The following is a 14,077-nucleotide window of genomic DNA, read 5'->3' as shown; positions in this document are numbered from 1 at the left end:
TTGGTTCGATTCCTGCTTATGTTGATTGCCTGGTTGGGTTTTTTTCCGAGGTTTTTCCCAACCGAAGGGGAATGTCAAGTAATCTATGGCGAATCCTCGGCCTTATCTCGTCAAATACCATCTCGCTGTCACGAATCTCATCGACACTAAATAACCTCGTAGTTGATACAGCGTTATTAAATAACCAAATTAAAAAAATTAAAGAAACCAACACAGAGATGCAAAGCTATAGCTAAATTGCGTCTTGAATGTGAATGGGTTCACAACTTTCTGTCGCAAATTTTGCAGCTCTTGGGTGCACACTGCAAAAAGTATTGAGTTTAATTGCCATTACACAGGTACAGTGCTTGGACATGCTACTTTGGCTGGTGCCTGAATACGCAACTTCAGCAGCTGCAGTAGGAAAGTTGCGCAGCGAAACTAGCAGTGTGTGATCATACTTCAATATTGCATTCATGAGATAGAAGAAAAATATTATTTAAAAAGAACTGGTTAGCAACTTAACTACATAAAGTCTCAGAAGCTGTTTTATTTTTTGAAAAGCTGTATATTTCTAAATATTGTTACACTGAATAATCCAAAATTGATAAAAGAGAAATTCAATTTTTAGAGGAAAATTAATTTATTTACTCTTATAGCAATATGATTATAATTTTACCGATTATTAAATGAATTATTGCTTCAAGAATGTAAATTTACTTTGCTTTAAAATGTTAAATTTTTTTTCGAAACTCAATTTTCCTTGCAATGGGCTTTATGAAAGCGTAGGGATTAGTTTTTTCCGAGCTATGCGGTTTGCGTTAAAATTTGCAGATGAAGAGGAAGAAGAACATGAAAGGGAGCCTAAGTCATCAGCACGGCCTCGCCGAATGTCCGAGATCAGCTTGAAAACAACGGTTCACCCACTTCCAGAAGGAAGTGCCTTCTTTATATTTTCCAATACCAACAGGTAAGGCAGAAATCTCGACTTGGGCTTGACGGCGTTGGCTTGCTGTTCAGTTTGGACATTCCCGTGAAACCATTAAGTCCTTAAAACTTGACGTCACCATGTCTTCATCATTAGGCAATGCAGATACAGCAGCCAAAATTTGGGATATGCTGCTGGTTCCATATTGTTTTCTGTGTAGATTTCAATACCTTCAATGCATGCTTCACGTGAATTATGTTATCTGTGGTCGTATTTTAACACAGAATTTAAATTTTTCTGTAAATGTTACAGTTTATCCAGCGCACACAAAAGTGTTTTTTAATTATTCCATTTTTATAGATTAATATTAACGTGTAATTTTCGTGGTCACTGCCTCTGAATATGATTGATTCCATGTTTCCACTTAAATGAATGGTTGAGGATTTTGTCCAATTTATTACAATGTCCTTACAGTCCCAGTTCTCTTTTAAAACAAAAGAAGGTTTATAATGACACTTGTCAAATACTTTACGCTTTCTGCTTTAAGAGATAATTTTGCTGATTTTGCTTATTTTTTGTTAAGTTGCATTGAAAGGTAATGGAGATTGGATGATCGCATGAAGTAAGTGCGTCTCCTCATGCAACGGAATTTTATTGTCACCATCATCATCATTGTCATCATTGCCATCCATATCCTTGCACATATTAGATCTGATGACGTATTATGGTTCCCTGCCAGCGTTTTGGAAGTCTGCACAAAGATCTTGCGGATTTTGTTTAATCAAAAGTGTTACAAGTAAATTTTGTAATGTAACAGCAAGATCCATGGAAAAAAGAAAAGCAAACCAAAATACATGAGAAACCTGCGGAAGAAGCAATAAACAAGATACCAAAAGGAAACAGGCATTTGAAAATATCACTAACGTAGTTTAGGGGTAGTGAGCTGAACTCATACTCCAAGACTGCTCGAATCGTGATTGGATTGATTTCCTGGTTTAATTTTTTCCCCAACTGTAAGAAGAATGTCAGGTAACCCCATGATAAATTCTCGGAACTCATTACTTCAAAATATCGCGTTATCAGTCCCATCAATGTTATATTATTGCACAGTTGATACCATCGTTAAGAACCAATAAAAAAGAAAAGCAAACTAATGCCATTTCAAAATCTACAGTAGTAGAGTTCATCATGAACACTGCAAAATTGTTGTTTGCAGCAAACTTTCATGATGCATTGAAATTAGTTTTCAGATATATTTTAAATATAACACTGTAGAATATTATAGCATATTATAGACATAATAATACCTCTCATGAATCTATTAATGATTCAGCTAGTATCACATAAATGCTGCAAGAACCTAATACATCAACCAACACAGAAATGCCTTGTCAGAAATTTTACGCGAAATTTATATTAAAATTGTCACCATAAAATTACTGAATAAATACTTTGAAATTGATTTCCCGTTTCCAATTAATTTTCAAATCAGAGACGACAGAACCTCTTGAGGTTTAAAATGTCGTCGGATAGGCGAATGTATGCTCTGTTTAGAATTGATATCGGAAGAGTGGTGACACAAGCTCCTTCCTTGCTTCCCACTGTACCCATGCTCTCGCATGGCCAAACTCGCGCAGTCAAGCCCTCGCTTTTGTGTCTGTTTTAAGCCAGTGTGGCATCTATCTCTGTTGAAACAGACATGGACGAGATGGAAGATGGTATCTCAGCGCGACCCAGAAGGCTCTCAGAATTCAACATGGCTACCAAGACACAACCCATTCCTCCAGCATCATCATTCTTCATTTTCTCTAACTCGAACAGGTGACACGTTGCAACGTAGTCTGGTAGCCTCGTTCCCACGCTCGCTATCAGCTTCCAGTCAGAGTTTATGCTTTGTTGCAGTTTTATATGTTTTATTTGTGCGTGTTTATGTTGTGATTGATAGTAGTTGGAAGTTCATTTTCAGATCTTTAATTTCATAGTTATTTTAGGAATACAGTGGAGCTTCGATTATTGTTGTTATTCATTCTGCTATTATGTTTAGACCCATATTGTTATAGTGACAATTCATTCCGAGAATAAAACCAAGTAATGTATCAATGTTCATCTTTTAGATTATATAACAAAATTATGTATTACAAGATATGTTATCTCTTAACACTACAACATTAATTTAATTTAATAACAATACTAAATCCAGTACATTTCTTCCAGAATTTTAACAGGAATCTTAACAAGCATTACAAAATTCTATTAAGTCTTAACCAAATCATGCGTTTTGATCACACACCATGATTTTGTTTATTTATTGATTTATTTGCTTGCTTGCTTACTTACTCACTCACTCATTTATTTATTGCATTTATTTATCTATTTTATTCATTTTATTTAGGTTATTTATTCATTACGGTACTCATTCGTTTATTTCTTTATTTACTTTGATGTTGAAATTAAGAGGAAATTGTAAATTGTTTTATGCTCGACCATGCCGAAATGTAGTAATTATACACCTGGTAGCAGCCCTTTAATGGACCTCATTAAAGTACACCTATTCATTAAAGTTCAGGTGTTCCACCAATCAGAAAACACCATTGTAGCAATATGAAAGCGCAAGTATCGATTATTCTCGGATATGCAATCGAAAGACAACTAGCGAAACGTCACTGAGGCTGGAGGTCAGTTCCGCTCCCCAGTCAGATAAGAATAACATGAATACTTATGAATAATTTCAAGTTAGAATTATGGTCGAGCATAAAAAGTCATATGAAACTTGCCTATAAAGGTAATTAAGACGCTCGTATGAAAATTATGAAACTCGCTTGCGCTCGTTTCATAAACATGCTGGCGTCTTCATTACTACCATTATAGGCTCGTTGCATAATGTACTATTATTTACGACGCTCGCAACTGTCGAGGTTATATCAGCATTGCCCGTGTTCCGGAATTTTGTCCCGCAGGAGTTCTTTTACATGCCAGTAAATCCACTGACATGATCCTGTCACATTTAAGCACACTTAAATACCATTGACCCGGGCAGGAATCGAACCAGCAACTTCGGGCACAGAAGGCCAATACACTACCGACTGTGCCTCCCAGACCAACTGAAATTAAGAGTTCATGTTATACAGATGCCTATATAAAAAGGACAGTGGATCTACGAAACGAAACACTTGGGCTATTAACTGGATTTTCAAGAACATGCAAATTTTAAGTCACTCAGGAGAAATGTACCTGTACATGACTCAACAAGAACTATGGTCACTAGGTAATTGAATTTTAACGTGTAGAATAGTGAAAGAGAATTACTAGGAACGATGATAGTCAGAGATGATAATCGAAGCTCCTTGTACTTACCTCAGTCTAGTATAAAAGGGTTAAATATATTGAAATAAGACGCAGATTTTTTTTAAATAATTAATGTTTTCATGTATAGGATGGCTTCCTAAAAATATTGAAGCATCAATCATTACAAAACGTAGCCACTCATTAGTTTGTATTAATTTTATGGATCTTCTCCAAGACGAATTTATCAGTGAAGAAAAAATTGAGTTTATTACATACAAGCTCACCAGAATATGAAATAGTGGTGTATCTCAAAAGGCCACTGTAATATCAGTTTCTTAATTACCGTTTATTAAAAAAACATATGCTAATTTTAACCCTTCTATACCTTAGTGCTATTGTATCAGCTTTTCCATTTAAAATTGTTTTGCATTTTATTGATAATACTTGTTTCAAAGCGTTCCTTTGCTTCTAGCCAACTTGATAGTTATTTTCTTAGTATATAGTTGTTTTATAGAGATGTAAGTTTCCATTTTGTTTTGTGTAATATATCCTTAAAACTACTTGAGATTTTTGTGAATGCCTACATAAAAGTTTTTTTATATGTAGTTTGTATGATGTTTGCACTGTCGTTTTTTCTAGGGAATGTTAGTTAATGGATGCATTCTTCTGCAGTTGAGATTACGTCATGCTTTAGTTTAGTAATTCTTTGTTAACACTTAGAAATTTTTATGATTGCAGTTACTCTCCGATTTAATTCCAAAATATTTATTGATAGCACTTGAATGGTTACTCATGCACATGGATGAGTCGTTAATTGGTAAACTTTTAAGTTTGCTTATCTAAATTTAATAAGTGAAAAATTCTAGTATCAGTACAAGGCTAATAATGTGTGCCCTGGTTTCAGTGTTGTTTCTCAAATTTCAAGTTGCCGAAACATGATTCCAGCCCATTAGTAACTTTATCCTTGCCAGAAAAAAAATTGTCCCATTACCGGTACCTTTTTATTATTGATGAATGTCCTATTAGTGGTTTAATACACAAATAAAAGCTTCTTAACATTCTCTAAATACATAAGTGAACTACTCCAGTTATTGAATTAAATACTACTATAGTCACAATCATGCCATGGTATGAAAGAAAAATTTCACAACCTCGAGCGGGAATCGAACCTGCGACTTCCTGTTCTCCGGTCAGGCGCTCTACCACTGAACTATCGAGTTCGTCTCACGCCAAAGGCTCGGAATTATCCTTTCATACTGGCGACTCTGTTATAGAGTACTGTCCATAGCGTCTGATCTTAGTCAGCACTGCTTATGGCTGGAAAGAAACTTTACAAATGTAATCTTCATCTTACGATGTTTGGGTGACGTATATACGTCCGTTGATGTGACATATTAATGAATTAAATACTATTATAGTCACGATCATGCCAAGGTATGAAAGAAAAATTTCACAACCTCGAGCGGGAATCGAACCTGCGACTTTCTGTTCTCCGGTCAGGCGCTCTACCACTGAACTATCGAGTTCGTCTCACGCCAAAGGCTCGGCATTATCCTTTCATACTGGCGACTCTGTTATAGAGTACTGTCCATAGCGTCTGATCTTAGTCAGCACTGCTTATGGCTGGAAAGAAACTTTACAAATGTAATCTTCATCTTACGATGTTTGGGTGACGTATATACGTCCGTTGATGTGACATATTAATGAATTAAATACTATTATAGTCACGATCATGCCAAGGTATGAAAGAAAAATTTCACAACCTCGAGCGGGAATCGAACCTGCGACTTCCTGTTCTCCGGTCAGGCGCTCTACCACTGAACTATCGAGTTCGTCTCACGCCAAAGGCTCGGCATTATCCTTTCATACTGGCGACTCTGTTATAGAGTACTGTCCATAGCGTCTGATCTTAGTCAGCACTGCTTATGGCTGGAAAGAAACTTTACAAATGTAATCTTCATCTTACGATGTTTGGGTGACGTATATACGTCCGTTGATGTGACATATTAATGAATTAAATACTATTATAGTCACGATCATGCCAAGGTATGAAAGAAAAATTTCACAACCTCGAGCAGGAATCGAACCTGCGACTTCCTGTTCTCCGGTCAGGCGCTCTACCACTGAGCTATCGAGTTCGTCTCACGCCAAAGGCTCGGCATTATCCTTTCATACTGGCGACTCTGTTATAGAGTACTGTCCATAGCGTCTGATCTTAGTCAGCACTGCTTATGGCTGGAAAGAAACTTTACAAATGTAATCTTCATCTTACAATGTTTGGGTGACGTATATACGACCGCTGATGTGACATATTAATGAATGAAATACTATTATAGTCACAATCATGCCGTGATATGAAAGAAAAATTTCACAACCTCGAGCAGGAATCGAACCTATGACTTCCTGTTCTCCAGTCAGGCGCTCTACCACTGAGCTATCGAGTTCGTCTCCAGTCATATTCTTCAAAAAAGAAGAATGAGAGGACATGGATTAAAGGATTAGGTTTTCTCTAGCAATTTCTTTGTACCTGTTGCAGTGCATAGGAGGAAGTAGGGAAGTAGAGTTCCCAGGCTTCCTTGATCACAGAAGGTTCTGGTTTTCTTGAACTTGAACTCTACTCAAATTTATGGGATATTGAGTGAACCCAGGAACCTTCCTTCACAGTGAAATGAAAAATCCAATCATCTCGAATTCGAATCTGGACTTTTCAATCTAGACAAAGCTAGCTCAACTCCTAGTTTTCTCTAGTAAAAAAATAAGAATTATACGTATTTCTTCAACCAATTATGTAATGTTGTGAATACAAGGTTATTTTCTTCAATAGTAAACTGTCCAGATTTTTCAAAGTCATTTGTTTTCCATTTGAATATACGATGATAATCAATTGCATTTACTACATGGAATTTTATTAACTCGCCAAAGTCTATACATTTGTTAATTGTACTTCTCTCCCCCCCCCCCCCCAACGTATTGTCCGGACATCTAGTGTCACTGCAATTTAAATAATAGAATTTTCAAGAGACTTTGTGCACAAATTCGAAACAAGTTTTAAAATGGAAAATACTGTAAATTTTCACTAAATAAATCGGAGAGTATCTACATAAAATCATGTGCCTGTTTAATTCTATGTCTATTTTAGTACCTGCTAGAAGAGTATAATAGTAGTTTCACTTAATATAGAAAGAGAGTGGCAAATAGAAATAGTTAATTGATTAATGCAATATATGCAGTACTGCTTCTGTATTTATATGATAAGAAAAGTAAAGCAAACTTCCTGGTGCTTGATTCGAGATATGAGCTGGCTCACATGCTTGGATTTTTTATATAATGGAATGCACGCTTATGTTATTTGCACTCCGTGGTTTTACTTTTTTTTTTTACATGTCTCGTTAGTAAAGGTAGAAAAATTGTTAATATAAGTAGTTTGATATAATTTTGTAACATAATATAGTTGTTCTTGAGTGTTTCGAAATCCTTCGTGTAATTTTCCAAACATCATTCAATAACACTTAAATTATACAGTGAGTTCTAGTGAATGTTCCCAGTGTTTCTGTCGCCTGACCCCAGTGGCAGGTTCCCCCCTCCCCCCACTACCACCGCCGTTTGCATTTGCAAATTCACGCCGTTTCGACAGATTAAAACTTAAGTACCGGTACTGGTACTACAGTATGTTATATTATTAAATTTAATAAGTTCTCAAAATTGGACATCTCTGTTTTATGACTAACCACTAAAGATGCCAATTCGACTATTCTCATGAGTTTGACTCTATCTGCAAGTTGGTGAATCATCTAATGTTTAATATATTTTATTACTTCTGACTGGTGTTTATGTTATTCGCTCACTAGCTCTTTTGTGTGCGTAATCATAATCATAATCATTTATTACATCCACTGATCATATACATGATATGGGACATGTCATAATTACAAACTAATAATTAATTACATAATATACATAAAAGTAATACAGTAACTATAATTAAATGCAACACAAATACAAATATAAAAAACTTGGAACTTGATTGAAGAACACTACATTCGATTTCGGCAATAAGTCCCATTTGCAGTATTTCTTGAAGTCAGGAGTCAATTTCAACCATCGCGTCTTTCATGAGAAGACATACTTCTCGAAGTCAGGATCTGGAAAAGAGGAAGTAAAGTTTTTTGAAGTAAGGCATTCTTTTTCTATTCAGTTATGACAATTTTCAATAAGTTCAATAAATTCATCCATACTGTAAAAGCAGTTTTTGATTAAAATTTTATAAAGAGCTTTCTTAAATTTCTGATGTGCAGATATTTCTTTAAGATAATTTGGTAGGCTATTGTACATAAGAGGACCAGCATGAACAAGGGAATGAGGGAAAGTAAGATAAAGATCACCACGCGAAAACTGCATGGTTGGTTAATCCCTGTCCCCCAAAATTAGCTGTCTTTGGCAACCTACAGTAAAGACACGCAGTGAGTCAGATATTTAATACAGATTATTGCGCTGTGTTATTTTTTGCAATGGTTACTTATTCATTGCGTGAACATGTACACATTTTGAAAACGTACATACCTACGGGAAAAGAAATCATGTGGCAGAACAAGGGAAGACTTCAGATGTAAATTGTAAATTTCCTAGCTGCCCAGTTCTCTGTAGAACAATATTCAAATTCAAATTCAAATTTATTTACAATTTACATACGAATTGAATACATATGAATAGATACCCAAAATGAGCATATGCTCATGCTCGGGTACAGTACAGTAGTCTACATAAATTTTACAGGGTTCAAATAATAATGCTTATGATATAAATAATAGTAACAATAATAATAATAATAATAATAATAATAATAATAATAATAATAATAGAATAATCGTGACAGAAATGATACAAAGATTGTAATACAAAATAATTCATTAATAATAATAATAATAATAATAATAATAATAATAATAATAATAATAATAATAATAACAGTGATAAAACAAAAATATTTACAATAATAAAATAAATACTAAGCCGGATAAAATAAAATATAAAACCACTAGCGAAAATTAACACAACTTAAATAAACATATAATAACCGGAAAAAATGACAAACTCGAAAATCAACAGAAAAGTTCGTTGTATCGCAGACGACAGCAACCGCCGTATTGACATTGTGTTGTGCATTAATGGTAGTAGGGGGGAGCTGAAAGTCTACGTAACTGCCGTTCTCTTCGAATCTTCTCTTACGATCATGGGAAGTTAATGCTGCAAAAACAAAATGTCTACGAGTCAAACTGTTCATTATTACCAGGATAAATACAAATAATACTGAAATATATTAATCACGTTTCAGTTATAGATCTCCCCTTTTGTGCAAGAGTAATATTAAATTTAGTTTTCTCTTACCTCGTCCCCAAATCATAATGTGAAATGGATTTTTCGATTTCTTGGAAGAAATGTAGATTCTCATTGAACCAAATTAATGTTTCGATTTTTAGAACATCGATAAATAGCACATTTATCAGTAAAAAGAACTTTCCTTTTACCTCTTCTTGTTGGCAAATGGCAGATCAAGTTACATGCTTCTTCCTTTCATGTCAAATCCACATCTGATATCGCATTCACTAGCAAAGGGCGATAGGGTTTGAATTTCAAATCATTTCTCATGTGGTCTCTTAGTGTTGAACAGGGAATATCCAATTTGACAGACTACTTAATAGTCGACTTAACTAGAAATCACGTTATTGATTCTTCAGCAGAAGCATAAGTTTCCAAGTATGTCCCAGAGTTAGAGACGCATCCTTCACGGATCGCGTCATAAAAGTCTGATGTTCTCAGGCAAATAATGTTCTCTTGGATGATGACACCTTCCAAAAACACAGCTAAAAGTTGGTCATAATTTGTGTAATTGTTTGCCCAGTACCAGTTCGTGAATCCATACTGCAGTTACTAAAAGCTCTTCAATCGTGAAAATGCTTAAATCCGCCATATTTTCATTCACTGCTTGCTTGCTTAAAAGTTGCCACTCATTGATTTTTCGATTGTTTGATTGTTGTTTCGACTAATAGAATATTGCTTCTGTTGCTTTGATTGCTGAATAATTATTGTATATACGATTATATAGGGTGTAACAGAAATACTGAGACAAACTCTCTTCATTTGAAATGCTTGTTACATAAACTAGGGCTTTTAGGTATCCTCACAGATAAAGATCTGAAGGATTAAAGTCAGGTGAACGTGCAGGTTATGAAACTGGTCCTTCCTTACCTATCCATCATGATAGATATTAGTGAATGCATCTCGAACAATGTGACTGAAATGTGCTGGTTGCCTTCAGTGTGGGAATGCCATTTGGCACAACTGAGTAGTCCTGTGTCCTCCATTACTACAGACGTGGACAAATTATTAACAAAATTGACGATTTTTATGATAATTCTGTTTACAAAATTTGACTTTTCAGTTTAGACTACAATTGACAATTTTGCATATTTATATCATTACAGTAGACAGAAATATGCAAAATTTAAACTGTAGTTTAAATTGAAGAGCTTAATTTTGTAAAAATATATAATAAAAATCTTCAATTTTGTTAATAATTTGTAAATTAGCAAAAATGTCAACTACAGTCTAAATTGAAGAGTCAAATTTTGTAAAACTGTAAAATAAAAATCTTCAATTTTGCTAATAATTTGGAAATATCCAAAATGTCAACTGTATTCCAAATTGAAGAATCGAACTTTATAAAAATATATAATAAAAACCTTCAGTTTTGCTAATGATTTGTAAATATGCAAAAATATCAAATGTAGTCCAAATTGAAGAGTCAAATTTTCTAAAAATATACAATACAAATCTTCAATTTTGCTAATAATTTGGAAATACACAAAAATGTTAACTGTAGTCTAAATTGAAGAATCATGTTTTGTAAAAATATATAATAAAAATCTTCAATTTTGCTAATAATTTGTCCACGTCTGTATTAGCACAATCATACATAAAAATCTGTCTACTCATGAAATGGATACCCTGCCATGGTTAGGCACTCAAATGTATCTGAACAGCAGTACGAGTCAAATGTACGAAACAGACTAACCATGAGTGAATAATTTTCCTTGTCAATGCATGGCCCTCTAGGGTAGGGTACAAAGAAACTCATTGAATGTCATGTCAATAACTCGTATACCAGGCATTACTGGATACATGTTTATCTGACAGTTTTGTCTTGTTTTGGTGTGGGGAACTCACTCCCAAAGTTTGTTCCTGTATTTTTGTTACATTCTCTATACATAGAAGTCATTTATATCCAGGGGTATGTATATGGACTTTTGGTCCATTCCATATTTGTAGCATATAAAACCAATGTGTTATGAATGAATGATGGAATTTAAAAAGTCTCTCCCACGTCAAAATGCATTATTGCTACTCACCTCTTTCTCTTTTCTGTTCTCCCATGCGGTAAAAATTTATTTTCTAGCCATTAGTCCCACATGAGTAACGACATTCCCTTACTACCATGTCATACACTGTGGCTAACAAAATAGCAATAAGGCAGACATTAGTAAATGGCCAACCACCCAAGCATTTTGATGAAATCAATCATTATTTGTTCTGCAGTATATTTGTGCTAAAAGTGATGCATCCAAGGTTAAAAATATAGTAGCTGAAAATGTGGCAGTCATTGAGAACAGCAGATTTTAAAATTATTATTTGTATATTATGAATAAAATATACTGTGACCCAGTTATCTGTCAATGGTTTGGATTGCATTTGTAAGGAAACTGTATAATACTGGTAATACTTTAACTGTGACTACAACTGCAGTACTTGATGTATTATTTTCCATTTAAAAAAAGTACGTTGTCAATGCTAGGTAACTGCTAAAACTGACGCAGTGTGTTTCAAACAAAGTTTTAAATAATTACTGTTACAACTTGTCAAAAACATGGTTGTTATATTGCAGTGACATAAGGAATTACAGAAACTATTAAATTTATAGTTCTGTAGGCTATCGTATGTTACATTACTTCTTGCCGACTAAAGTAATAAGTTATTGATACAAAGTGAAAGAATGCGTGGGGTGCTCAAAACTCTGATATTAGGTGGAAAGTAATGTAAACATCCCTTTTCTGTTAATTTGAACGTAATTATGACATACAAGCAATTATGTGTTTTTGAGTCAGAAGAAAATATGCAGATGTAAAATTTTACCTTAATTACATCCAATCCCCTACAGTCCCACTGCACAGAACAAGGAAACTGGGATAAATTGAATGCTATGCTTGCCACCATATTAATAGGAAGCATATTGGTACATAAAGCACGTAATTTAAGGCTGTGATGATAAAATATTGACAGATTATGGCCATTTTCGATGTTTAGCATAGAATTGGGACGGATAGGTAGGTAGGTAGATAGATAGATAGATAGATAGAGATATAGATAGAGATATAGATAGAGATATAGATAGAGATAGAGATATAGATAGAGATAGAGATAGAGATAGAGATAGAGATAGATGTATAGAGATATAGATATATAGAGATATAGATATATAGAGATATAGGTATAGAGATATAGAGATAGATATAGATATAGATATAGAGATATAGATATAGATATAGATATAGGTAGGTAGGTAGATGGATGGATGGATGGATATTAGCCTTAGGAAATACAATGATTTCATGGCATCATCAGAGTGAATACATAATAAATATGCGGTTACACAGCGTGTTATTCCGACATACAAGATGTCAACAATAATATACAATCAACACATTCTGCAATGAAGTTAATTCTCCACAGTCTTGGAAATAAACATATTCAGAGTTTCATTGATGCGACAGAGCATTAAAGAAAAGAAGAAACACTCATGCCAAGTTATGAAAAACTTGCTCATACATCAATACCTAGGTCTACATAATACACATTATAGAATGTATAATTTTACGATAATCAGTTTATTGTTAGGTTGTAGAGTATCGAAAATTATATTAACATACATTACTTTTAGATCACAAGACATGAATACCGGTATATACATCTTGATTGCACAAGTTCTTGTTATAATCAAATTCTTAAGTGAAATAAATATGTGATCAGTATAGGCTATTAAGTTTTAGAGAATCGAAAATTGTATTACATGTACTTTTAAACAACAAGACATAAAATAATCAGGCAAAATAGACCTTATAATACCTAAAGGTAGCCAAATTACATTGCATTTGTAAGTCGTTCTTCAATCAATAAAGGGAATGTTATCAATTATGAAAAGTATCGATACCTAATACATTGCAAACAATAGGTAACATGAAGACCTAAAAACTAAACATAATCACCTTATGCAAAATAAAAAAAAACAAACATATTTTTAAGAGTGGATTTCTTTACACACTGTATTGTAATTTTTAATACATATTATCTTTGCTTGCGGAGTGATGGTACCTAATTTTTGTATACATATGTAATATCAATAACTGACATGACTTGTTTTTTTTAATAAGACATATCTGGCAAATTAGAAAAGGGTTATTTATAGCTGAACTATATACAGTTGTGAAAAATAATGCAGTAGGAATATCTGCAAAACAAAAAGACAACAAAAATTGCTGTACAAATGACAACGTAGACAACTCACAAATATAAAATAATTTTAAATAAGCACTTCAGTGCAGTATGAAAAGATAAAAACGTAGTACCTCTTGATTCTTGAAAGAATGGTTTTAGGTAGATGCTGCTTAATGATGACTTACAGATTGACACATTAAAATGGAAAATATTATAATAGGCCTTCAGATAGGTAACTATTTTCATTTATAACCCCAGTGAAAGATAATATTGGGAATACGTGCTAAACAAATTGATGTGTAAATTACAACATAAACCCTGTAACCCTGAACCTGTAGA

At 33.8% G+C, this 14,077-nt stretch overlaps 1 protein-coding gene across 13 annotated transcripts in view; it reads left to right on the top strand.

Annotated features, from left to right (window-relative positions):
- Ca-alpha1D (Ca[2+]-channel protein alpha[[1]] subunit D) overlaps window positions 1–14,077 on the top strand; it is a 591,502-nt gene that overhangs the window by 444,495 nt on the left and 132,930 nt on the right. For 8 of the 13 annotated variants that reach the window (XR_011334265.1, XM_069837072.1, XM_069837075.1 and 5 more), the window contains exon 19: window positions 814–949. Coding sequence is in view for 12 of the 13 variants with exons in the window: in XM_069837072.1 (XP_069693173.1) it covers window positions 814–949 (136 nt within the window). In the remaining variant the exon portion in view is untranslated. Of the gene's footprint in view, window positions 1–813; window positions 950–2,604; window positions 2,729–14,077 lie in introns of all 13 variants that reach the window. The other 5 variants (XM_069837077.1, XM_069837076.1, XM_069837074.1 and 2 more) reach the window with 1 other exon arrangement.

The sequence above is a fragment of the Periplaneta americana genome, chromosome 10, assembly GCF_040183065.1.
Source record: "Periplaneta americana isolate PAMFEO1 chromosome 10, P.americana_PAMFEO1_priV1, whole genome shotgun sequence".
NCBI classification, from domain to species: domain Eukaryota; kingdom Metazoa; phylum Arthropoda; class Insecta; order Blattodea; family Blattidae; genus Periplaneta; species Periplaneta americana.
This window is presented reverse-complemented; position numbering and strand designations above follow the sequence as displayed.